Raw genomic sequence first — 24,089 nt, forward strand, 5'->3', positions numbered from 1 at the left:
CTGAACGATTGTGACTACGATTCCCACATCGCACCGCTGCTGCCATCGACAGGAAGTGAGTCAAAAGTGGCACGTCACATTTGTGGAACGCCGTGATTTTTACACTATCGCCATATAAACCCGAAGTGTCAACAAGTCATGGCAGGGAAGATTAATTTACAGAGCGAATCAGTCGTCATTCGAAGCCTACGGCGCTTAAAAGAGATTTATTGGCCTTCCGGTGTGAAAGACATCGATTTGGATCACGAAGAGGAAGAACCCGGCTTTTTGGATTGTTTACCTGTGAGTCTTGACTGGTCTGAAAAGTTTCTCTTGTGTGACAAGTTCCTGATCCACATGTAAAAAAATTGTCCATTTAGGGGAATCAGTACTGTATTTACAATTATCTTAAAAGTACAAAGTGGTTAGAAAATGTCCAAATAAATGGAAGGCGGTTCCCCTGATGAAGAAAATTGAGACAGGTGAGTTGAACAGCACGAGAGACAAAACAATAAAATCAAGAATTATACTGTATTTGGACACGGATAAAACAGTCCACTTTTCAAAATAGGAACGCATGAGTCAGGAAATGTTATTGTTGACCAGAAAACAATACAACATGTCATAATACAGAGTAAGTTTTGCAAGGCCATTATATGGTGCTGGCTTCACATATATCGGAATGAAACCTGAAACGGAAAGTGCAAAAGTACAAAAAATAAATACAACAAATCAATATCACTAAAACAAACTACACAACACAAAAAATAAAGGCAAAAACTAAACAAGTGCAAATTAAAAAGCAAAACCATGTAACTAAACAGCAAGTCAAAAACCAACTACAAATATCAACACAATTGGAAATGAAAACATTTAACAAAAACATAAAATAATGAGAAACTTAACAGCAACTATAAACATAACAAAACAAAAAATAAACAAATTAACACTACCCTACCACATGGTCTCAAACTCGTGGATGATATATTGCAACCCCCTACCGGCCATCAAAGAATAATGTTTGTGTGGTCCCCACATTTTTTACTGTGTGTCTCTCCAAAAGTCGGCTGGGATAGGATCCAGCTCAAACATAACCTAATGAGGACAAACACTATCAAAAATTGATAGATGGAGTTCCCAAATTATATAAATGAGGACACTAACCATAGTCCATTATAAAGGTGGACGTGCAGTTCCACATCATGACCTTATTGTCGTCTGTGGACATCTGTCGCCTGGGAGCAACCAGCCGCTACTGGAGGGCCTTGGTTCAAGACCCGTTGCTGTGGAAGTTTTTTCTTCTCAGAGACATGCCATCTTGGACCTCCATTGATCACGTAACGATGCCGCAACTGGAGGCTCCAGAAGGTCCGATCATCAGTGATGATGCCGAACAGGACGATTACGAGAGGACAGAATCCAAAGTCGACTACAAGGCAGAGTGGGTGACTTTGCAATATACTGATACTTTCATTTTAAGAGAATTCATTGACTCTTGTGTTCCCTGCAGGTATCTGAAAGCATGCCCTTCATGCAGACAAAGATGGCTTCCTTCGTGGCCACGGTACCGAGTATTGACATCCTTTCTGCAGTCTCTTGTGCCCTCAGCCGAACCGCGTTATGTCATGTTCGGGCCCGGCATGGAGCAACTGGATATCTCTCTAGTCACCAGGCTGATACACGCCTCTGATACCCTACCAATGACCGTCATTCCGAGCAGTCAGATCAATGGTACACACACACACCAGACTCATTTCTTCACTTCTGTTCATTTTTCAGAGTATGAATCCAATCAGTTGTCTCCGTTAACCCACAAATTGACTTGCTCAGTGTGACATCTGGGCCTGCAGTAGTATTGTACTAAAAAGTTAAATACTACTGAACTGTAATAAACAAATGTACTGTACTGGATTAATCCTGTAACAACATAACAAAGAGTGCACGATGCAAGGCCTGGCTCTGTGCTTGCTTTGTGCTTTGTCCACCAAAAGGTGGCAGTCTTGGCTTTTTTCAATGTCATCCCGCTTTTCCTCAACTAAAAAAAATCACTTTCTAATCCTCCAGGACCTTCAGTGATCGGCTCTGGCATCACTTATATGTTCAACAACCAGCACAAGTTCAACATCTTTACACTTTATTCGACTAACAAGTAAGTGTTCCGTACCTTGAATAGTATGTACTGTAAAATGGTGATTGTGTTATGGAGCTGTTTGTGTGCAGAGCAGAGAGGGACCGCGCCAAACTACAGAAGCAGTATATGAGTGGTAAACTATTCACTCTGGTAGGAAGCAATGACTCGGGCCATCCGATCTACAGGCCGGCCCCTCAAGTGCAGCAGGTGTGCCAGGTCGTGGAAGGGGTTATCTATGTGGCGAACGCCGAACTGGGGAGAGGTGAGAGACAAATAATTGGGTTTAATAATGCAATTGCGAATAATGCAAAGCAGGCCATCCCTGACTGGTTAGCACGTCAGCCTCACATTGCAGAAATGTAGGGTTCGATTCCGGCCTTCCTTTGTGGACTTGTTCTCCCCGTGCCTGTGTCGGTTTTCTACACGGGTACTCTAGTTTCCTCCCACATTCGAAAAACCTGAATGTCAGCTTAATGGAACACTCTAAATTGTCATCCAGTGTGATTGTTTCTAAATTAACTTAGAATTTATTCAGCATTCAAACACAATTTCTGGTGGAATTACATGAACTCATTGTATATCCTTTTCTGTAAAGTGCAATGATTTTCACTTATTAAACAGGTGAAGGAGAGTTTGAGGGGGCTCAAATCAGTGCTCTGCTGTGCTCCGCTTCCAAACCCTTGCTGGTGCTCTCGTGCGTTTCCAGAGAGGAAAGTGAAGCAGTCGGGACCACTAGAATGCAAACTTGGCGTCGAACATCCTGTATTGACATGGCAAAGAGACTCAACCTGCCTCAGTTACCTAATCCCTGGATGGTAATTATTGTAATTTAATAAATGACTGAATGGTGGGGCTGTTGCTCATCAAGTGGATTCAATACCCGCTCTGGACAAAATTCTCATGTGCTTCCTGGTTTCTTTCGAAGTGCTCTGGTGCATCCTGTCTTTGTCTGTTTTGAACCAGGTGCAGGACACAGTTGCAGAATCCCTGTCGGGTCTTCTGGATGGTATTTCTTGGTTGCTGAGATCCTCGGGTGTCAAAGTCTATGATGGCTAGGGTAACACAGTAACACATGGACACACACGCTAATCACGAAAATCCTTCTATTTTAAAAGGAATTGTGTTTCCTTTCTAAAGCACAGCAACACAAAAGAGAAAATAAAATAAAATCAATACAAACAAAGCAAAAAGCTGAAAAAAGAGGAAACTGGAGTACTTGGAGAAAACCCCCGCAGGCACGGGGAGAACATGCAAGCTCCACACAGGAAGGGCGGCGCCAGAATTGAACCCTGCACCTCTGCACTGTGAGACGGACGTGCTAACCAGTTTCTCACCGTGCCACCTTTGTCTTTCGCGTTTGTGGTAAATTCTGAATAAATGCAGCACATCATGCATGCTTTTACTGTGTGCTGTTTGTGTGCTGATGCTTCATAGGTTAGCCCTCTCTGCGTTTACAGTTCACAATGATTTTGCCAGTCCTGACAAGATAATGTGCCTCCCTTATCCTCTTTTGTTCTGGTTTCCTAGGTGACTGCAAAAAATCTGTTAAAAGTACCAATCTACCTATCAAAATGTTCCAAAGCCTCCATAATCATTTTTATTGACGTGCAGGTTTGGTAATAGTGTGCCGATTGATGCAATTTAGGGGCATTAAGGCCGCATGACTTGTGCTTTGTTTTTCCCCAAAATGAATTTTCAAGGGATGTGGGGGAGGCAACCCCTGTGTGTGGGGGGGGGGGGACTCCCTTACCAAATAATCTTGTGGTAAAGCTATCGTGGAACCTTGGAAGTCGAACACCTCAACACCTAATTCGGTACCGCATTAAAGGTCGGCACAATGTGAATCTGTCCAAGTGTGGTTTGATTTTACTTTAGTCACAGTAGTATGGTACTACAGTAGCGATGGCAAAGAGTAAAATGGAATGGTAGTTGGGAAATTGAACTTACTGCACCACAGGAAAGGATCTGGCTGCTCAGTCCAAAATGAGCAATACAATTAATTAATTTAAATTTGATCAAATATGCCAAAGTAAACAGTATACCGCTAGAAGCATCCTGGCTAGTGACTCACACTGAAATTATCTTTGAGGCCTACCAATTAAAAAAAAAGTCCTTGATAATAATAATACATTTTATTTCTAAGCGCCTTTCAAAACACTCAAGGACACCGTAGAATCAATGCAACTCAACTCAACTGTATTTATAGAGCAATTTCAAACAGCCAACGCTGCATACAAAGTGCTGTACATGGAGCAATTTATACAATAAACAGGAAAACAAATCAGTAATAAAGACGGTAGAAAGCACCAAACAGTAAAACCAAGAACAATAAAAACACAGATACAATTTTAATTAATAAAAGGAGAGATGAATTTTTGAGCACCTGTCAGGTGTTTTGAAAGGGTGAGTCCTGGTAGCTTTATTTTCGTTTTATTGTGGAGTGGTTAACCTCACTTTAAATTTGTGTAGCAGTTAATGTTGCATCATACTTTTTACCGCAAAGAAACATATGTACCGTATTTTAAATAGTTCCCCGGTTAACTACCTGTACATGTTGTGACATGCTTTAGGCAAAATACCCCAAGCATCAGGAAATGTAGCATGCTTGACACACACACCCAATTTCATGTCCGGCTGAAATCGGCCCTTTTTTACAACCTGCCTCAGTAAGTAAGTAAATGATTGTACACCCTACACAATGCTGGACCAACGATGAGTACAGATTTTATTACCGACCACCCATAAAGACAATAAAATAATTTTCATTGATCAAGGCAGCACTTCATACATGACTCTGTGTGTACATGCATGGACCAATCACCACACATAAATGACTACCCACTGACACCAGTTTCAACAATTTAACCAAGCAATCAAGTATGTGCTGCTATCTGTCACAAAATTCATTGCAGCTCTGCTTACCATTTGGCTTGAAATGACAATGGGTTAATCGTACATGGGGGATGTGGGTGTTCCTGCTTGATAGCACTTTTGTATGATAGTGCTTAAAATTGTGTGATCTGCTTGAAAGTGGGCCTAAATGGTCAACCAGCATATCTGATCATGCATTGGGTGGAGAGGTTTGGAGGCTATACTTGCTTGGGTGTACTTGCCTAGTACACAGCGTGTGTGTGGAGCCTTGTAACATGTTGGAAGAATGAGTGTTCACGCAACAGACCTCCAACGCCTCTTGTCTTCTCCAAACAAAACAGAGGCCTCAAGGGTATGATGTCATGATGATGGAACCACAGTTAACCTGACCTCAGCCGCTTTACAGACACAAAGCATTCATGTCCAATGCGTTTAGAGACACTGGGAAGCAGCCTCTTGGAAATAATTGTGTTGAGAATGTTGGGTCTGAATCCTTTAGCGCACCCTTTGACCTTGATGGCACTGAAACGACATGAGTGCAGAGGTTTTGCAGGCCTGCTTGGTTCAAGCTCTGCTGTATTTGTTCATTAACTTGAGGCTGCAACTGTAGGAAAAATTTGGGAAATGTTGCACAGCCTGTTGGCTCACATGTAGTTTTTTTTAAGCAAAAGGACCTTTTGTTACCCGTCATCTGAGCAAATGTTTTTAATGAGTTTAACTTTTTTAAGTGGCCCCAGACATCCACGGGCCTGATCACACGGGGAAATGATACTTGGAGAGGCCTGCTTTGCATCCGTTGTACAAAATAAAGATCCAAAGCTGCCCATCCAAATTTTACATTGTGCAATAAGCCACCTTATTTCCCATGAACCTTTGAGTGAACTGTGGGAGCGACTTCTGGTTTGAATCAGAACAGGCGATTTGTTTACATGTTAACTGGTTGCGGGTGTCCATTCCTATGACAGTAACAGACTGAAGTGGGCATCGTCAGTCCGGTGAGTCCGTCAGGAAGTTGCCATCAGTACTGTATTTCAGGGCGGTCCAGTCGGTACGAATTGTCCACGATAGCCAAAAATAGCGTCGAGAACAGACTTTTTGACGTCACACGAATGTGCCGCACATCTGACACGCAAACACGTGGGCGAAAGATGGTCGCGGGCGTGCTGGAGTCCCACAGAACACAGTGACATGTGTCCCTTGTTTTTATTTCGTCAATCACCACGCTGTGTGTGTCTGTGTGCATGTTGTTCTGACAAGCCGAATCCTTAATCTTATCAACCCTCCCAGTGCATGGCAACCATTAGATGTGTGGTCCAAAAAAACTAAGGAAATCCTGGTACTTAATAATAGCAACAAGATTAATGAAGATAAAAATATTGACTCATTTAACAATTTATGACGTCTGTTCTGAAAATATTATTACTGACGCTTTCACGACTGTTTTGACTCATTCAGTACCAGCCAATTCTAGACCAAGTCTGAAAAGACATTTAAAAACGTCACTGGGAGTGAATGAGTTAAGAGAAAGGTAAAAACTTTACATGTTGTCGCCTGACTAATACCGAATTGTTGTGTCTGCTATACACATAAAAAATCAACCCGGATGTTCTTGTGAGACTGTTCTCAATCTTGAAGTGACACCCGGTGAACATTCACAAAGTTAGATGTGCGTATTGTTCCATAGGCTTTTGCTTTTTAACCACAAATTGAACGGAACACGCGGACGTTGAGGCGGTCTTTCCAAAGTAAGATTTTCAGCCTAATCACGTGTTCATCCCCAGGTAGGCGCTGGGAACCTTATCGATGATGACAACATTGTCTCCTCGTCAGGGGTGCATGCTCAAATGAGTCAACATCGCTTCTAAAGCCATAGACTCAATTTCTTCTGCCAACAATTTCTCAAGATATTTAGAAATGCCACGGGGTCTTATCGTCATTGAGAAAAGGAAATGAAAAACATCCAAAACTCAGGAATAAGATGGATAAAGTAAAGCAAAGGAAGACTGAAGTCGTTTAACATCAAGTTCTCTAACTGCATCATTACCTACTCTACAGCATCTTTACTGCACACTCCTTTCACTTACAGGCTTTTCATCAATATTAAGTCCCTGATTTGTATTCTGTGATAGCGACTGGCATTAAAGCAGTCACTGGCAGGTGGAAGAAGAAAAAAAACATCATTTGCATGACGCTTCCACTGATTACGGTTAAGGCGCTCACTTAATTGTCTTGTTTTGCACATGGCGGGTCTCTCATGCTGACACTGTGCGGTTCCTACTCGCCTAGTGCCATCTCGCCAATTGGCATTAATTTCCTCGCCACTTGCCCTTGCTGCACTCCTGCTGTCACCTTTATGCAGACCAATGTTTGTAATCGTCGATTATGGTTCAGGGGCATATGCTTCAAGATACACGAGTTACAGTTTTACGCCATCATCCTCAAAGACATTGACATTAATCAATAAGAGAGGGTTATTATTATATTTTATAATTTTATAGATTTGGTTTTAGGTCCTATGAGAAGAGGGAACCATTATCTCCATCAGCGGCAGTTTTAGACTAATTTTAGGGGAAGTGCTGGAATGGGGCAAGGGGTTTTGTCAGAGGGGCACTGTTTTTAGACATACGCGCTTACATGCATGTAATTGCTATTTTATGTATGGATCAAATATGTGTTAATTATATATTTCATTTTTGATAATACAAGATAGTACCATTTCCTCAAAGTATATAAAAATGTATGAAAGATCCAGAATATTAACGCAAAAATAACCACATACTGTAATTTTTTTGTCCAGTGCAAAGAGCTTTCTGGCATTAAATTTATCATGTGGCCCTTGGGGGGGCCAGTTCCCCCTTGCTAATCTAGAGCCTATCAAATCTGACTTTTTCAAATCTTTATCCATTTGTAGAGCACATATCACCCACCAACAATTCCCACTCACATTCACACCTCTGGATAATTTTCAGTTTCCATTGAACCTAACATGCATGTTTTTGAAATGTGAGAGGAAGCTGGAGTACCAGGAGAAAAACAATTTCAATTTTAGAGCACTGCTTGTTTACCACTAATGGTCCAAAACTAGAGAATATTCGGGGGCTGGAATATATTTTATAACAATGAAGGTCCATAAATAGATGGCAGAGCAGGCATGTATGCGTTCGTGCGTTCCCCCCCCCCCCTTGCAGGCATCTCTACACCTGGCTCTAATCCAATTGGCAGCACAGCCGTCGAGATCACTGGGAAGTGTCACGCTTGTGATGTGAAAGCACCCTAAATACATTACAGGGGACTTGAAGGGTGATGACACAAAGGCTACTCTTCCATTATGCTTGGAACACAAACACCCGATGGAGCAAACATTGTTCGAGGGAGGGAGTGGGGAGTGGGGTGGGGGGGTGTAATTTGCTGGACTATGGCTCAAGCAAGATGAGAGGAAAGAAACATCAGCACAAACTACCGAGTGTTTGTGTGTATGTATCTCTCTCTCTTTCTCTCTATATATACGGGATATTATAGTGTATTAAATATTCATATTTTACTCTCAACTGTGATTTTTTAAAATTTATATGTAGTCTTTTTCAGGGTATAATTTTCATTGATTAAGGAAAGTGTACGGGATTTATTTTGTGTGTGTGTGTTTTTTTAAAGACAGCATATGTTAACATTTTCTTCAATGGTTCAGCTCATCTTTATATTGCTGTTCACATTAAAAAAAACATTAATGTAGCCTGGGTGAAAACAAAATTCTATATTTTGTCAGGTCATGACATTTGAAACATTAGTTCCGATATCTTACAACATAGGTGTCAAACTCAGGTCCTGGAGGGCCGCTGTCCTGCATGTTTTCCAAGTCTCCCTGTTGCAACACACCTGATTCAAATTATCAGATCATCAGCAAGCTCTGCAGAAGCCTCACATTGAACCTGTTCATTTGAATCAAGTGTGTTGCAACAGGGAGACTTGGAAAACATGCAGGGCAGCGGCTGTCCAGGACCTGAGTTTGACACCTATGTCTTACACTGTCCCTGTGAACCCGTAAGTAGCTACCAGAAAAATAATCCTAAATAAGAAACTCAACGTTTTTTTTCTTCATTTTGTCACATTTAATTTCTCCTTTTACTGTTTAAGTGTTGACGTCTATACACATAATCACACCGAGGGTGTGGCTTGTCCCGCATAGGTCCACTGGCCTAGATTGTTACCTTCTCATATTTAATACAACATGAGACCACATGATCAAGTGGGGCACAGAATCAGAGGGATTCCTACTCCATAACAACAGATTATACAGACCACCTAATTATACAGAAAGATGCATTATCATTGAAAATGCTTCAGCACTGAATTCCATTACATATACAGTACATTTCTTTATAGGGCATACATTTTTTTCTACAGAGCCAACAGTTTTTTTATCACTAAAATCCAGTAAGCTACAGTAAGTTCACACAGGCAAAGAAAAAAAAAACATCTTGCAATTCAGTGTGAATAGCAACTGAGCTGCCGGCTTCCCTCTCATGTGTCAAGGCGGGCCCTTCCACATCAATTGATGGCTTTTGGGTCTAGAAGGGGGATCAGAGCAGGGGGAGGCTTGGTTCGGGGGGAACTGGCTCTTGCATTGACAGCTGAAATTCCAAGCGAGCCTCAGACAGCGTCACTGGTGTGGAAGTTCCACGTGAGCCTCAAAAGAGGACAAATGTCTATATCGGTTTGTTCTATCAACCTAGCAAGGTAGGTTCATAATAATTATACAGTACTGTATAGTACTCCCTGCTTGAAATACATTTTTACTTCATCATATTAAATGTGAAATTGTGTTTTAGACGAGCAAAATTCTGTTTAATGAAACACTTGACACCCAACTGGGTGATTGGGCCTTAATGTGGCCATATAGCACATTGCCACTTTTACACCATCATTAGCATCAAATATTAAAATCACGATTTATTCTAGTGATATTCGTGATTGATTATACTACATAGTATAATCTACTTATCACATTTGAGACATAATGTATGTATTGAACAAGTTACCCGCTCACATTAGAATCTATTATTGACATGACCGACTAGGACTAGTTATTCTACTACGATATGCTAGCTAGCTGTTTTCTACGATATCCTTTTTTTTACTGTATAACATTTGAAGATATGAAATTGTTATTGCGGCAAATTTATCGTCATCTACCTATAGCTACCTTGCTAGCCTGTGTAAATGTTATTTCTTTAGGAGACACAAATAAGTCTTTGGAAAACTAACTGGAAGCGTCGACGTAAAGCTATAACGACAGTTCGCAGTTGCGTGAGTGTGTGCGCAGCGCTTTAAGAGGCGGATGTATTTCGGCGAGGGTGGCCTCCGGCTGGAGTTGGCAGCTCGTTTTCGGAAGGAGGCTGGACTTCTTTTGGTCGGATGGGGGCGCCTCACTGCCATGTGAGGCTCACCGAGCCCCGTGGACGTGGTCGAGTGTATTTTGTGGACTCGTAGTTGTGCGTGGGTTTTCCCGAAAGGAATTGAAGAAGCAGAAGCAGTCTCTCCTGCATGGAACCAAGCCAGTGGAAGTTAAAGGGGACTCATACTTGAACCAAGCGAAGGAGACTTGAAGTGAATTGCGTGTGTGTAAATGAGCAAGTTGTCCTGTCGTGGGAAAAAAAAGTCCATCTAGCCCTTGCAGGATTCCAGCGTGACGCTTCGTGTAAAGTAAGCACTTTTGTTTTAATAGCGCGTATTGTGGTTTTGTCACGGTGTTTGTCACTTTCTTTTCGTAGTTTTGTCTGTGTGGGTTAACTTTGCCGAACCTAAAGAAAGTAGGCTGCAACAGTCATTCACGCAGACAATCCCCATTCCGAACTTGAATTTTGCACGATTAGCGTACAAAATGTATTTAACTATTTGCGTAACTGTGTAGCTTGATTATAACTATAAAAAATCGAATATTAGTCGAAGATGTGATTGAATTTATTTGAAATAACGAGGTAATACTGCATGGGCTTTCATGCTGTTTTGGTTGAGATGCAAAGCAACATGCGTTTCTCTTTTATTTTGTCCTCTGCCCTCGACAAAGCCTACTTCTTCAAAGCCTATTTGTGGACTTTGAGTTGTCCCAACTGAGGTTCGGGGGGAGAGGGCAAAATGGGTCACTTGTCAGTTTTGATTGGGTCCACGAATGTGCATTGTCAAGCAGCTGCACTAATTAACTTCATTTCTTTTATGGTGATGATGTTATGATAAAAAAGAGACATGAAGATGATTGCAATGCGGTATATCCAAAGGTCCAATACATTTAAAAAGCGGATCTCTTTAACTCTACATCATTCGATTTTGTAATTGTTACATAAAGTTATTCTATCTTTACAGACGGTCTGCATACTCACTCACGCTCACACTCACCATATTAAAACTTGAATTTTGCATTTCAGGTAGAGCACAGAATGCATTCATTATTAAGCTTACCTGGGTAGATTGATTATAACAAGAAAAAAATACAATAACAATTGAAGGTGTGTGATTCAATTTATGGAGGAAATGGCGTAGCGATATACATTGCATGTGCTTGGATGGGAGGCAACGTGTGTTTCCCTTTCATTGTTGAAGCTGACTTCTGATATCGGACTCCAGACTTGTTCAAACCAAGGGTCAGGGGTCTCTGGAGGTAAATCATTAAGCAGGCACGTGGTTGATATGTTCTCAGTGAATGAATGTATTTTCGGTTCCTAACTGTTCATTTAAGTATGGTAGGTTATATGTTGATGTTATGGCAACACATGATGCATATTTGGGCCCATTAATCTTGATGCTAATGTTAAAATGAGGACCGGGCCCCAAAATAGTCAAAATTGACCATTTTTATTTTCTCAAGTAGGCGCACAGTTAATTCATGTTCGGAATTAGTGAATGTATTCTGTTTTTTTATCCGCAGTTAATGTTCATGTTATGTCAATACCATACCTATTTTTCTAAATATGTATCCTTTAGTGCTGTTTTGGTGGGGCCAAGTCATTATGATTCTCAATATTTTTCAGATTCATTAAAACTTTTAATATGTCAGACAACATGGAAACATATTATTTTAACATAGCCAATTGTCTCATTGAGCTCATTGAAAATTTTACAATGTCATAAAGTAGCTTCATGTGTGTGTTTCTAGTTCAAGCTAGCTTTTTATATTGCCTTCTAGCCAGCCTTATTGAATATTACTAGTCGTATTATCTTCCTCTATTATCTACAAGTGATTGTCACTTTTCCTTTGCATTTGTCCATTATTTAGAAAGGTGAGAAATGAAGCTGTCCACAAACTAAATTCTGTTTTCTTTAGCTACTGAGTTAGCTGGCTGCCAAGCTACCATAATTGTTGATTATTATCGTTCTTTGTTGTTCCTTCTAATGCTTAATCGTGCCATTGTGCTGGCTGCAGGTCTTGAAATAAAGTGTGGATTGCAAGGGAAGTCTTATAATAGCATTATTATTCATACTTTAGTTTCTTTTCAAGTGGATGCTTAGTTGAATGGTGTTTTGGATTTATTTAAAGTAAAAGAAAAATATAGTGTATAGAGAAAAGTATTTCCAATTTTCTCAAGCTTCTCTCAGCTTTGTTTGTTTAAAATGTCTTTGTAACAATGGGGGTTTGTGGTGGTTTGTACATTTGCCCAACAGTTCTGAGGTTGGGTGTTTGAATCCCTGCCTTCCTGTGTTGAGTTTGCATGTTCTCAAGAGAAAGACCAATGTGGGTTTTTTTCTAGGGTGGATACAGAGTATTAGCCACCAAGGAGACTGATAGCTGATATTTGAAGCCGATATTAATTTGCAGTAAAGGGGAAAAATATTGCTGTCACAATTTTGGATCTTAGCAACTTAAACATTTAACTGTGTTTTTCTTTAATATTTGACAATAGGCTGTTTTAAAATTCAAACAAAAACATCAGGGAGCTCCCAACCACAGATGGATGTTGACAGCCTGACACAGTTGCCGTTCCTGCTGATCGCTTTTTAACAAACCAGGCTTACTCAAGTGTGTTGTTTTTGCTGGGAACATCGCTACTGTGCTTCTGACATCCCTTTGTCTTCTAGACAAAAATCTATGCCTATGGGGAGGGATTTGTCTAAATTCTCACCAGTGTTTATAGAAAGGAAAATAGTGTGCTCGTTTGCCCAGTTAAAATTTAATGGGACAAAAATGTGTTGGTTTTTTTTTCAATGTTCATTATTTTAAAAAAAGAAATTATATATATATATATATATATATATATATATATATATAGATATACATACATGTGTGTGTGTATAATATATGTATATGTACTGTATATATATACTATATATAAATGTTAATAATGTGAATGTAATGTTAATAATGATAAGCAAAGCATTATAGAAAAGGGATGGACAGATTGGTTTAAGTGTCCACCAGGTAGGAGATGTAAGCGGAGGCTTGTTGTTGTTCTTGTCACATGACAAAAGAGTGACTTTGTATCTGTGGCTGCCCTTTGCCAACAACAATTAGGAGGGAATTGAGAAGATGAAGACACGAACAAGTTGTTCCAGGTTATTTTGCCCTTTTAGTGATTGATTTGTCTCAATCATTAGATGTAAAATAGTGAGCATTTCTGGTTCAGAGCATCTATTGGAACATTTTATGTTTGGAGAGCACAGCCATAGTTTATCATGATCATCAATCCCACCTCCACTAGCACAATATGTTTGTATAGGACTGATGTCTTGAAGTCTTTTTTTTTTCCTGATGCCCAAATTGGCTGCCACTTTGTCTGTCGAAGTGATTGTGGAAATATACAATTTGGGCAAGACTGATGGGGAAACTGCATTAAAAAAAAACATGCAAAACATTTTGTCCTCTTTAATCTCATTGTAAAACAAAGATAGCACTCACTGATACATGAACCATGCCAAGGTCAAACAATATATAGATATATACAGTACATATAATTACTGTGACAGTTTCATATTACAGTCTACTCAAAATATCTACACTTTGTTGCATTCGGCTTGAATATGCGGCATTCACATGAAACTAAACTGCTCAATTCAAATCCAGATGGATCAGAAATGACATTTTAAAACTCCTGAAGGATAACTCTCTGAAATGGCACATTTTCCCAGTTGGAAAAATGCCAGGCTGGAGGATGGGAGGGGTGGGGGTAGTGTGGTTGGAGAAATGATCATTATCATTTTTAATTGTATTTGTCAGTTGCTGGTTCGAAACTGAACTTGTTGCAAGTCTGCGCTCGCCAAGTTGACTTTTCACTATGGAAGAGTGCACACTTGCTCTCACCCTGTTCCTGCTCTGGTACGCACACTTGATTTTGCGCACAGACACCCACTCCAGGGTGCTCCGCAGATGTGTGTGCTGATCTCCTTCCAGCCGTGGCTGCTCTCACGCCAGCGTGCTGACTCTGAGTTTTCCAGTCTCTCTTTCGAAACGGGAAGAAACATCGGAGCCGTCCCGTATCCGAATGCGAGCAGGTTAAAAAACCTCTTCCCGTGTTCACATCCGTATAAAACACACATGTATATGCTATCTGCGCAGGTTGAGTGTGTGTCTGAAGGCGGTGGGGGGGCAGGGGTAGGGGGACTTGGAACAAGGCAGAGCTGCTGGCTGCTTCCCTTGCAGGCTCCTCCTACTTCTCCTAAAGCTTCCCTGCTGCAACATGCAGGCTCATGTTCACTGTCTGTGGCGTCTGTATGCGATTTAGGTGGCTCACATATCCATGCAGACATCCAGTTAAGCAATCGGAGGTTTGACTATTTTTGTTCTGTACCTCATGATGATCTTCGTCCTCATGGATCCACATCTGCATCATGACATTTTGTTTGTTTTCCGCAAAAGTTTGCAGAAGGGCCTTTTCTGTGAAGTCCATAAAGGCACGCTCGGATGAATTTTGCAATGGAAGAATCAACCTCAGCCCCATCAAACAACTTTTCAAAGGCTAACTTTTACAAGCTATTGATTAAAATATTAAAATAGAAGCGGTTGAATTAAGTTCAAAGCTTACCAAATGGCAGAAACTATGAGTAATGCAAGCCAAATTAGCAAGTAGTAAGTTAAAAAAAAAAAACCACAACAAAACATCATCTCATTACCAACTACAGGACTGGCATTCAGGTCTGTGTGAACAGAGATTGTTTTGACTTCTTTGCTTTTGTTGTTGTTGTTCAGATCATGTCAAGTCGGGTTTATTTCTGTAGACCCTAATCAGAGGAGTCTCAAACATGCTTTACAGGCCCGCAGTTGTGGAAAACCCTTTTGGAAGAAAACAGGAAGAACCTCGAGAAGGGTTCACAGATGGAGAATCACCCTTCCAGGACGACCCGATAGCAATCAATGCTGAGTCGCCAACGTTTATCACGTGATGTGGCGCTGTGGAATATTAGAGAGTCCATTTAATGAAATGAAGTACAGTAAAGTACAGGTAAATGCCACCTAGAATCATCTCTGAGCAGGATTAGAGTGGGGAGGAGAATGAGCACTAAAACAGGCCAAAATTTTACATGTCAGGGGTTAATACAGTGCAACAGGCATGATTGCACAAGGCTCGAAATATTTATTTTATGCGGAACCGTTTTGCTAATCAATGACATTTTGAGGAGCAACTATCAAATGTTAAGGAGCAATTTGTGGGGGGAGGCTCATCGCAGGCATGGAACAGAATGCTCCAGAAGCAACTGACTTCTTGGTACCTTTAAATGTAATGGGCAACGGGGCACACGTATCCCGATTTTTAATATCTCAACCCAGTTTTGTAACATGAAAGACCAGCGATGCCAGAAGGTAGGCTAACGTTTAGCTTGTCTGACAACAGTAAATATGCATCACAGTTGCAAATTCTTGTCCTGATGGTGAATGACTTGGGTGACACTTGCATATTTGTATCCGCAATAGCACAAGCTTCAGGGTGATCCGAATTGGCTGACGTTCGGTTACAATCGTGGAGTGTGTGGTTCATCATAAATGTCGAATGAGGTTATCATCTCTGATCTTTGGCCCCCGACTGTTTTCGAGCAGATTGGGAAGACGGGGAGAAAAAAAAAATCACTCTTGACACAACTCCCACCACAAGAAAATCGCTCCGGATACTCTTTTAAAAACATCGAACAATCGGCCTTTGCTGACTTTGAATAAAACGGCGAAGAATGCTCAAATTAAACCCAGTTGTCAGTAAATGTGTACTCAATGTTAATGTTCCTCCCTCGCTTGTGTCTTTGCCAACATGCAATTGATTTTTCTTGAAAATAGAGGGGTGTTTTCTCATTCATCTTTGGTAAGGGTATGTTTATTAGGAAATTGTAATTGACAATGGCGAGAGTTGTCGCACTGCTTTCATCTGATCCTGGCCCAGTTTTGTCATGTGCATGCACGTTACTCATTAGTCGTGTAATTATGTTAACGACTGGTGACGTACAGTCGAAAGCCTTGCCTGTAATTATTTGAACAATGAGATGGTTTCTTTCTTCAATCTGATGCTTCTTTCAATTGACTTTTAAGATTTGCCGTTTTCCAACAAGTGCGTCAGATTATTTGTCAAGATATTTAAAATAATCCACCGGTCTGCAGACTTTACTGGAACATGATTAAACTTCTTAACACATTAGCGACGCCTTCTCAGACAGTGTTCAGCTGGCAGCTTGACTGTTTATCACCTCACAGTGTGCATGCACAGCAAAATACGACTTGCGCAGTCATGAATGCCGAATAAATGACCACATGGTCTCCCATCGCTTTCCTTTCTTTGTGATACAAAACGATATGCAAATGTTTTAGGGCCGAGCAATTTCTTTCTATTTTTAATCAAAATTGCGATTCCAGGCAAAGCTTTTTTTTGGGGAGGGGGGGGGGGGGGTTGGGGGGAGCTCTCCCGACTGACCCAGAATCTGTTGCATCAACGACTGTACACAGCAGTATAGTGTATATTTGGTACCAAATGACCCACGGACCGGTACTGGTCCACGGCCCGGGACTTGGGGACCACTGCTCTAAGTAACCAGTCCCTGCCTCTGGCTGCAAACAACTTACACTTAAAATAAGCATCGTTATCACTGAAGGCGCTCAAAGGAGAATTTTGTGATCTACATGATAGGTCTCAAAATAACATTTTTGGTTTTTAGAAAATCTATTTAGCTATGATAAGTGGCCATATTTATTTGGTCAGTTAATTTTATTACGTCAAAGAAAAAGGAGAAATTTATTGACACGAAAGTGCAAATTATCATGAAATGAAGCAGAGAGAAGAATAAATCACATTCTTTCTGCCTGGTGGGATGCAAAGCACAGTGGACGCCCGGTGTGAGCGGCCTTTTTATTTATTGATTTTTTTTATGACATTAAAAAAAAAAAATATATATATATATATATATAATACAGTGAACTCTTGTTTATCGCATGGGGTAACATTCGTAGCGTCTTTTTCTGCCGAAGGCTGTAATGTGGGTGTCTTTTTTCGAGAGAAGAACATAGTTATCGGTAATTGTTAGAATATAATCTTTTTATTTATCAATTTTGTTTCATCTGCAATTCACCAATGGCACTGGCCAAAGAATGAGAATCTGTAGCGCCGGTAGAAACATTTTAAATCGCTACACGTACGTGCGATAGTTTCTGCTCCAAGCACTCCTACATTTGCAGTGGAGTTGTTGCTGAATATCATGCAGACATTGATCTGATGGGACTCTGGACGGCCAAAATTGCGGGAACCTCTGGGGAAAAATCAGGAGTCATCTGGATGCGTGCAATAGTGACAGGCGTGATTTGTCATTGTTGAGTATCCCACGTTACCTTCGGGAAAAAAACCGAAAACATTTGAAAGATACTTTCGGTGTCACTTACAAGAAAAACAAGGTGCAGTAAAATATGAATCCAACCTTGGGCCAACTGAGTATTGTCTTCCAGGGCCCTTTTAGCGTTTGTGATTGCATGCACTTTTCCAACACGCAAATGACTTCTTCCCCTCATAACCTTCAGTCTATCTTTTCACTATTGCTACATCATACATTCAACTGGTAGTCTCCCCCTTTCATGTCAGCTGGTCTTGTGTAAACACATATGATTAATTAGGGTGTTTGTATGTGGTAGTGTTAGTATAAAGTTGACTGAAAAGTCCCTTCTGTTTACAGAAGGACCCCATGAGACCCATGCAAAGCCTCCCTCTTCTCTGATTGGCTCTGGCAGACTTTTAAGGGGGGGGAGTTGGGATTTGTCGCTGGCTGAGATCTACATGCAACAGCACAACTCTGCCAGTTTGTGTGCAAGCAGCAGTTATTACTCGAGCGTCATATTTTTGTTACTGAAAAATGACTGCAGTGATTGGGATTTTATTTGGACCGATAAATGAAATAATTTGATGGTAATGTTTTGTTGAAGAGTTGCTGAATGTGTAATTTACTAACTTCAGCGTGAGGTAGAGGAACTACCATATAATTTTGTACAGGTTTATTAACTTAACTAATGAGGGTCATATACAGAGTCATATTGGAAAAGAAGTTTGGTTTTAGTTGTTTTAATCCACATTTTTTTTAATCGCCGACAACAGCTAGCTGTGATATAAGTGACGTGTCATTTTATAATGTCTCATTTCCAAATGGCAGCCACATTTATCAATAGCTATGCTATACCTATCAATATCTCTGCGCAGACAGCCGCCTGCCTGAAATGTATGCATTTTGTTTCCTTTTTCTAAACAATCATCATCTCATGAGGCATTTCGAAATGTATTGCCCAGCTTGTCTTGTCCCTTGTCTCATGGGGTCCTATGGGCTGTCGCATGACGACTTGAATGTCAAACCACATGCAGTTACTTTATGACCTACGAGTAGTAATATTGATTTGAAAATACAACTGCACATTTGTACGTGCTATCAAAACAATTATATTTAATATCATATTAGGTCCCCGCCCACTGCATTAATTTATGACGGTATTGAAAGTGACCCCGTTGCTATTTTTAGACACCGCGCGATACTATATCAACTAAATCCCGCCCAACCCTAGTCTTATGTTTCTCTTCATCTAGCGCTTAGCGTGGCTCTTAAACATCCATCCTTCCATCGATTTTCCGATCCGCTTTATCCTCACAAGGGTCGCGGGGGTTGCTGGAGCCTATCCCAGCCGTCTTCGAGCAGTAGGTAGGGGACACCCTGACCCGGTTGCCAGCCAATCGCAGGACACACACAGACGAACAACCATCCACGCACATCCACTCACACCTAAGGGACAATTTTGAGTGTTCAATGTGAATGTGGGAGGAAACCGAAGGACCACTGGGCCGCCCTGGGTTCTTCAACATAGGTGGTCAAAACATGCCTAATTCAAATTGAACCGCATGAATAAACAAACCACCAGAGGGTGCCGAAATAGCAAAAATGGATAATAATCTCGTCTTTTTGATATTGCTGTTTAATATCGTGACATGATGACAATATCATGGCAATTTTAATATTGCGATATTGCCGTTGTAATGGGAATATACACCGTTATCGTTATATCCCTAGCATTAGCATACGTTATGGTGACGTGGGGGTTGTTATTTACTGCATGGTATATGACAAGGATTAGAGGTAGGGGGTCAGTTTAGGGTGACAATATGTAGTCACTGGGGTGAAATCGTCCAATGAAAGTTTAACCCAATGCACTTAGCTAGTGTTTCCCAACCTTTTCTGAGCCAAGGCAGATATTTTAGATTGGAGCCACCACCGCCCCTGCAGACTAAATTTAGGTGCGTGCAAAGGTGAGCCGCAGTTCTCGGGATCCACGTGAGGGTACATCCCGCCCCACACACACACACACACACACAGCTTTGACTAAACTATTTCAGTGGCCGCCAATAGAAGAATTATTTATTTTTCTGGGGCCATCAAATCAGTTGAAGGGGCATTTGTCTTGGACGCATGGGCATTAAACAGTGGATGTATATGACATCAGCAAGTAAAATATTCTTTGTATAACCGAAAGCCATTCTAGTTCATTGTTGCATGTATTCATCAATTGACATCTTTTGTTCATCCGCTTTATAAAAGTGACAGTGAGACTGATGAAAGCTTAATGAGCCGAGGGATAAAAGGAGCTGCTGACTAATTTGGAAAATAATTGTTCTTAAATGGAGCTTCTCTGTCAGGGCAGATGAGTGAATGGCTGGATAGCTTTCTGGCGTGAATTCTTGCATTGTATGACTTGGCCTTGTGTGGCCTCTGGAATCTTTCCATACTCCACCCCTCACACATACACACACATTCAATGATTTATTGCTTTGTTTCTTTCATGCTTTACTGACACATTTCTTGTTTTAAAAGATTGATTAATGTGAAATTATTGCATTTTTACGTTTCGTTTTCGGGCATTGTATTTGCTTTCACCGTCTGCACACAATCTGCCGTGCTGAGCAAGTGTAAATTTTGAATTTTGCTCATGCTTAGTTTAGACAAAACAGTTTTTTGGGCTCCATGTTTGGAAGATGCGCAAACAGTGTCTCTTTCTGCGGTGGTAATTAAAGCATGTTGTATTTGATGTACTGTGAGAATTAATAGCTGTTTACCTCTTGGATGTGTGTTTTTTTTAATACCTCCCCAGAAACAAGTTGCGGGGGCACAGCTGTAAATAGCCGTGAGTGTGGGCAGAGTTTGGCCTATATTTGGATTTGACTGATTGAACTCGCATCCAAGTAAATAAGCGTCTGCTTACAGAGTAGCAGACGCTTATTTACTTGGACCTGGCGCTGCCTGTCTATATTGATGACTGATGCTATACAATTACTTTTAACGGCGTCACCTATCGGAGAACGGGCACAACAAGGACTAAATGTTTAAATGGAATATAAGAAGTGTGAAAGCCTTTAGCAGTCATGTGATGGGAGATTCTCGGTCCAAACAGTAGCGATGTGATTAGTAATGCTGCACAAGAAACGCACTATTAAACATTTGACATTCACAAAGTCAAAGACGTACCAAGAACTAAACTGAGGCTCAGAGGGGATCGAGCCTTTTCTGTTGCTGGTCCATCTCTCTGGAATGACCTCCCACTGAACATTCGGCAAGCCTCCTCGCTGCCCATCTTTAAAGCCCTCCTCAAAACTCACTTGTATTCTTTGGCGTTTGACTCGGCATGACTTAGATTTGCTATTGGTTTTACTGCTTGGTGCTTTCTACCGCCTTATTACTTATTACTTATTACTGATTCGTCTTACTGTTTATTGTATATGTTAAATCGCTCCATGTACAGCACTTTGTATGCAGCGATGGCTGTTTGAAAGTGCTCTATAAATACTGTTGACTTGACTTGACTTGACAAATTTCCATATACCATACACATATTGACAACATCAGGCAGTGAAGTTGAGCTTTTGCAGTGTATTCGTAAATTAAATTTGAATAAATACGTACTCTAGACCTGAATGGAGTACCATAATTTCCAGATGACAAAATGCACCTGATTAAAAGCCGCAAAAGAAAATGCCATAAAACCAAATTTGTACATACACTGGGCGCTTCATATAAATGTTATAAAATTGCATATTTGCAAAGAAAGAGGTCACACGGGGGGATCCCCCCTCCCCCCCCAAAGGCCAATTCACGGACGAGCTTCATCAGACGGCAGTGCACATAAGTCCGCAGCTTTTGGAAAGCCATTTGTTCCGTTTTTGGGAGACCCAGGAGATGTTGCTCCATAGCCTGAAATGCTGTCTTCCGTGGCCAGTCATTGGCGCCTGTCATCATTTTCCTGTGATGGGGGGAGTCGATCGCCAAACCAATAACAGAGAGAGGGGGCTTGCATTGCAGAGATGGATGCATTTATGGCACTTATTCCCTCTCCTTCTCTCTCTCTTATATATATAAATTATAATATTTAAAATGGCATATCCACAAAAAAATCATTTTTAGTTGCAGCAGCAAAGTTTGAAAAGTTTCTGAGATGAAAATGGGCAGGAGGGTAGGGAGGAAGGCAGAAGTTTTGTCTTCCCCCCAAACACACACACACACACACACACGCACACACACACGCAATCTTGGAGTCCACTTGGTAATTATGATCACTGTGTTACCCGTTCACTCTTCTCTCTGTCATTCCTCCCCAGCATCATGGCAGCAGCGTCCTCACCCTCCTTCGGCCTCCTGCTATTTCTCTTCACGTCCTGGCTTTCGTCTCCGGCCTCGGCCTTTGTCAGCGACTGGCACCACATCACGCCATCAGGTAGGGGGACGCACCGCTTTCTGGGAGTCTGGAACTCAAATTCGCAGAACTCAGGTCAAAGCTACATGATTTAGCTTATGTTCCTGGCGGCATTATAGGAGAGGGCCACGTTATTCGGTTTCATCTGGATCCCAGCGAGTGCAATGTAACAAGATCACAAATAAGCATGATAAATTACAAACTGATTTGAACATGCCTGATTTCAGTTGCTGCCCAGTCTGCAGTCTGTTTTAAATCTGATTTCTCATTTTAGCTTTTTAGCTACATACACCCGGCACGTTTTGTTCTAACTGCAGGTTTTTAAAAAATTATTTTATTTTTTATTTGTGTACCTTTCATTTGTACTCTAGATTTTTTATTTCACATTTTCTATAATGTCACCATTATGTATGCATTTGAATGGTTTGGTTTTTAGATGGGGGTAGGGGGGGGAAGGGGCGAGGCAGCTGCAAATTACCCAGTGAAATGGGCATTTTTTTGAACAACTTGAAAAATATAATGACAGACTTTTTTTTTTAAATACCTTCATTATATTCATTGTCCTAATCGCATATCAGAATGATATAATTTATTGTAGGTGAAACAGAACCTTCCTGCTTGAGGTTCTAAGTTTGCGTCAGGTTCTAAATAAACAGGCAGTGTGTCAGACTGTCTGCACGTGACTTATCAAACATTAACGCACTCGTTTAAGGGCAACGCTTATGTCAGACGTGAGTTGCAGAATGCTTTGTTTGCGCAGATGCGTGTGGAAAGGTTGAGCAAACGCAGCGATTTCTTGATCGATAGTACAGCGCCGGGGGTAAACGCACGGACGGCCCCCGGGCCCGCTCTATCAAAGTCCAGTGACTGCTCAATTCAGGGACAAGGTGCGAGGTGGGGGGGACTCTCACTCAGCCAGTTGAAATATTGAGGTGAAAGAATGATGGCATTCTGCAAGGAGGGGAAAAGCCTTGTAGTGATTTGGCATTGCCTTGACAACGTTGACCCCCCCCCCCCCAGATGGTGACGTTTAGTGGAGAGAGCACTATACATGCGTGTGGTTTCTAAATTTCCACCACCAACCCCAAGTACCGACAAGAGCATTAAAACGTGCTATCCTGTCAGTGCGACCAGATGAAATTTCTACCAGCAGACACACATACACACACGCGCACACACAAAATGGGGGCATTTGCAAGCATAATAGTCGCAGTGTTGAGTCCCGTTACTGTGGCTTGGCATCCCTTTCGTCTCATAGCACAAACTCTCACTTAATGTTTCTAGAGAGGAAAATATGGTTTGCTGCTCTGCACGGTTTAAATTCAGTTTTGGAACTAATTTGCGCCGAAGCGTAAGAATACAGCAACTATGAGGAAATGTGGTGTCATGTCTAAACAGATGAATGTTTTTCAACCTTTTCGATCTGCAATTATGAATCCCTTGATGGAAAATAATTAAAGGAATTGATACTCAGTTTTGATCCTTGACTACTTGTTTCAAGACCTAATTGTCCAAATCCTCTGAATTGTCTCCAACCAGTGAATTTCTGGCCAGTACCCCCGCATCCTAGCAGGCTTATTATCTTTGTGTTGAATTAAAAAAAAAACACACACACACACACACATTTGCAAACATCTGCTTTTACTTTGGAAAAAAAAAACATATTTTTGCCCTTTTTTTCCTGAGATGTTACGGAGCAGTCCAGTGACTGAATCATCCATTTATGTTTTTTGAATTTTTTTTTCCACTTGAAATATCCTGTTTTGGAGTAAAGGAATGGAAATGAACAGGTTTTATTTTTTAATCTGCTTCTTTGATGAATCGACAGAATAACGAGCAGAGTCCTCAATTATTCAAATAATTGTTAATTGTAACCGTGCTGCATTTCATTTAGCAAGGCTGTAGTGTACTTTAAAAAAAAAAAAGCTTGAAAATAATTTG

General features: G+C 41.0%; 2 protein-coding genes across 2 annotated transcripts in view; both read left to right on the top strand.

Annotated features, from left to right (window-relative positions):
• Window positions 1–113: 113 nt before the first annotated feature.
• On the top strand, window positions 114–3,954 carry fbxo4 (F-box protein 4). The gene is made up of 7 exons (XM_052068518.1): window positions 114–282; window positions 1,161–1,420; window positions 1,490–1,710; window positions 2,044–2,128; window positions 2,200–2,372; window positions 2,732–2,925; window positions 3,074–3,954. Exons 1-7 carry the CDS (start codon window positions 139–141, stop codon window positions 3,164–3,166), a joined length of 1,170 nt encoding a protein of 389 aa, XP_051924478.1. The 5' UTR covers window positions 114–138; the 3' UTR covers window positions 3,167–3,954.
• A 6,407-nt stretch (window positions 3,955–10,361) lies between these two features.
• Window positions 10,362–24,089, top strand: part of ghra (growth hormone receptor a) — a 32,549-nt gene continuing 18,821 nt past the window's right edge. The window contains exons 1-2 of the mRNA XM_052068488.1: window positions 10,362–10,681; window positions 22,054–22,169. Of these exons, the coding sequence (XP_051924448.1) occupies window positions 22,058–22,169 (112 nt within the window). The 5' untranslated portion in view covers window positions 10,362–10,681; window positions 22,054–22,057. The remainder of the gene's footprint in view (window positions 10,682–22,053; window positions 22,170–24,089) is intronic.

Source organism: Hippocampus zosterae, chromosome 6, assembly GCF_025434085.1.
Source record: "Hippocampus zosterae strain Florida chromosome 6, ASM2543408v3, whole genome shotgun sequence".
In the NCBI taxonomy this organism is placed as follows: Eukaryota; Metazoa; Chordata; class Actinopteri; order Syngnathiformes; family Syngnathidae; genus Hippocampus; species Hippocampus zosterae.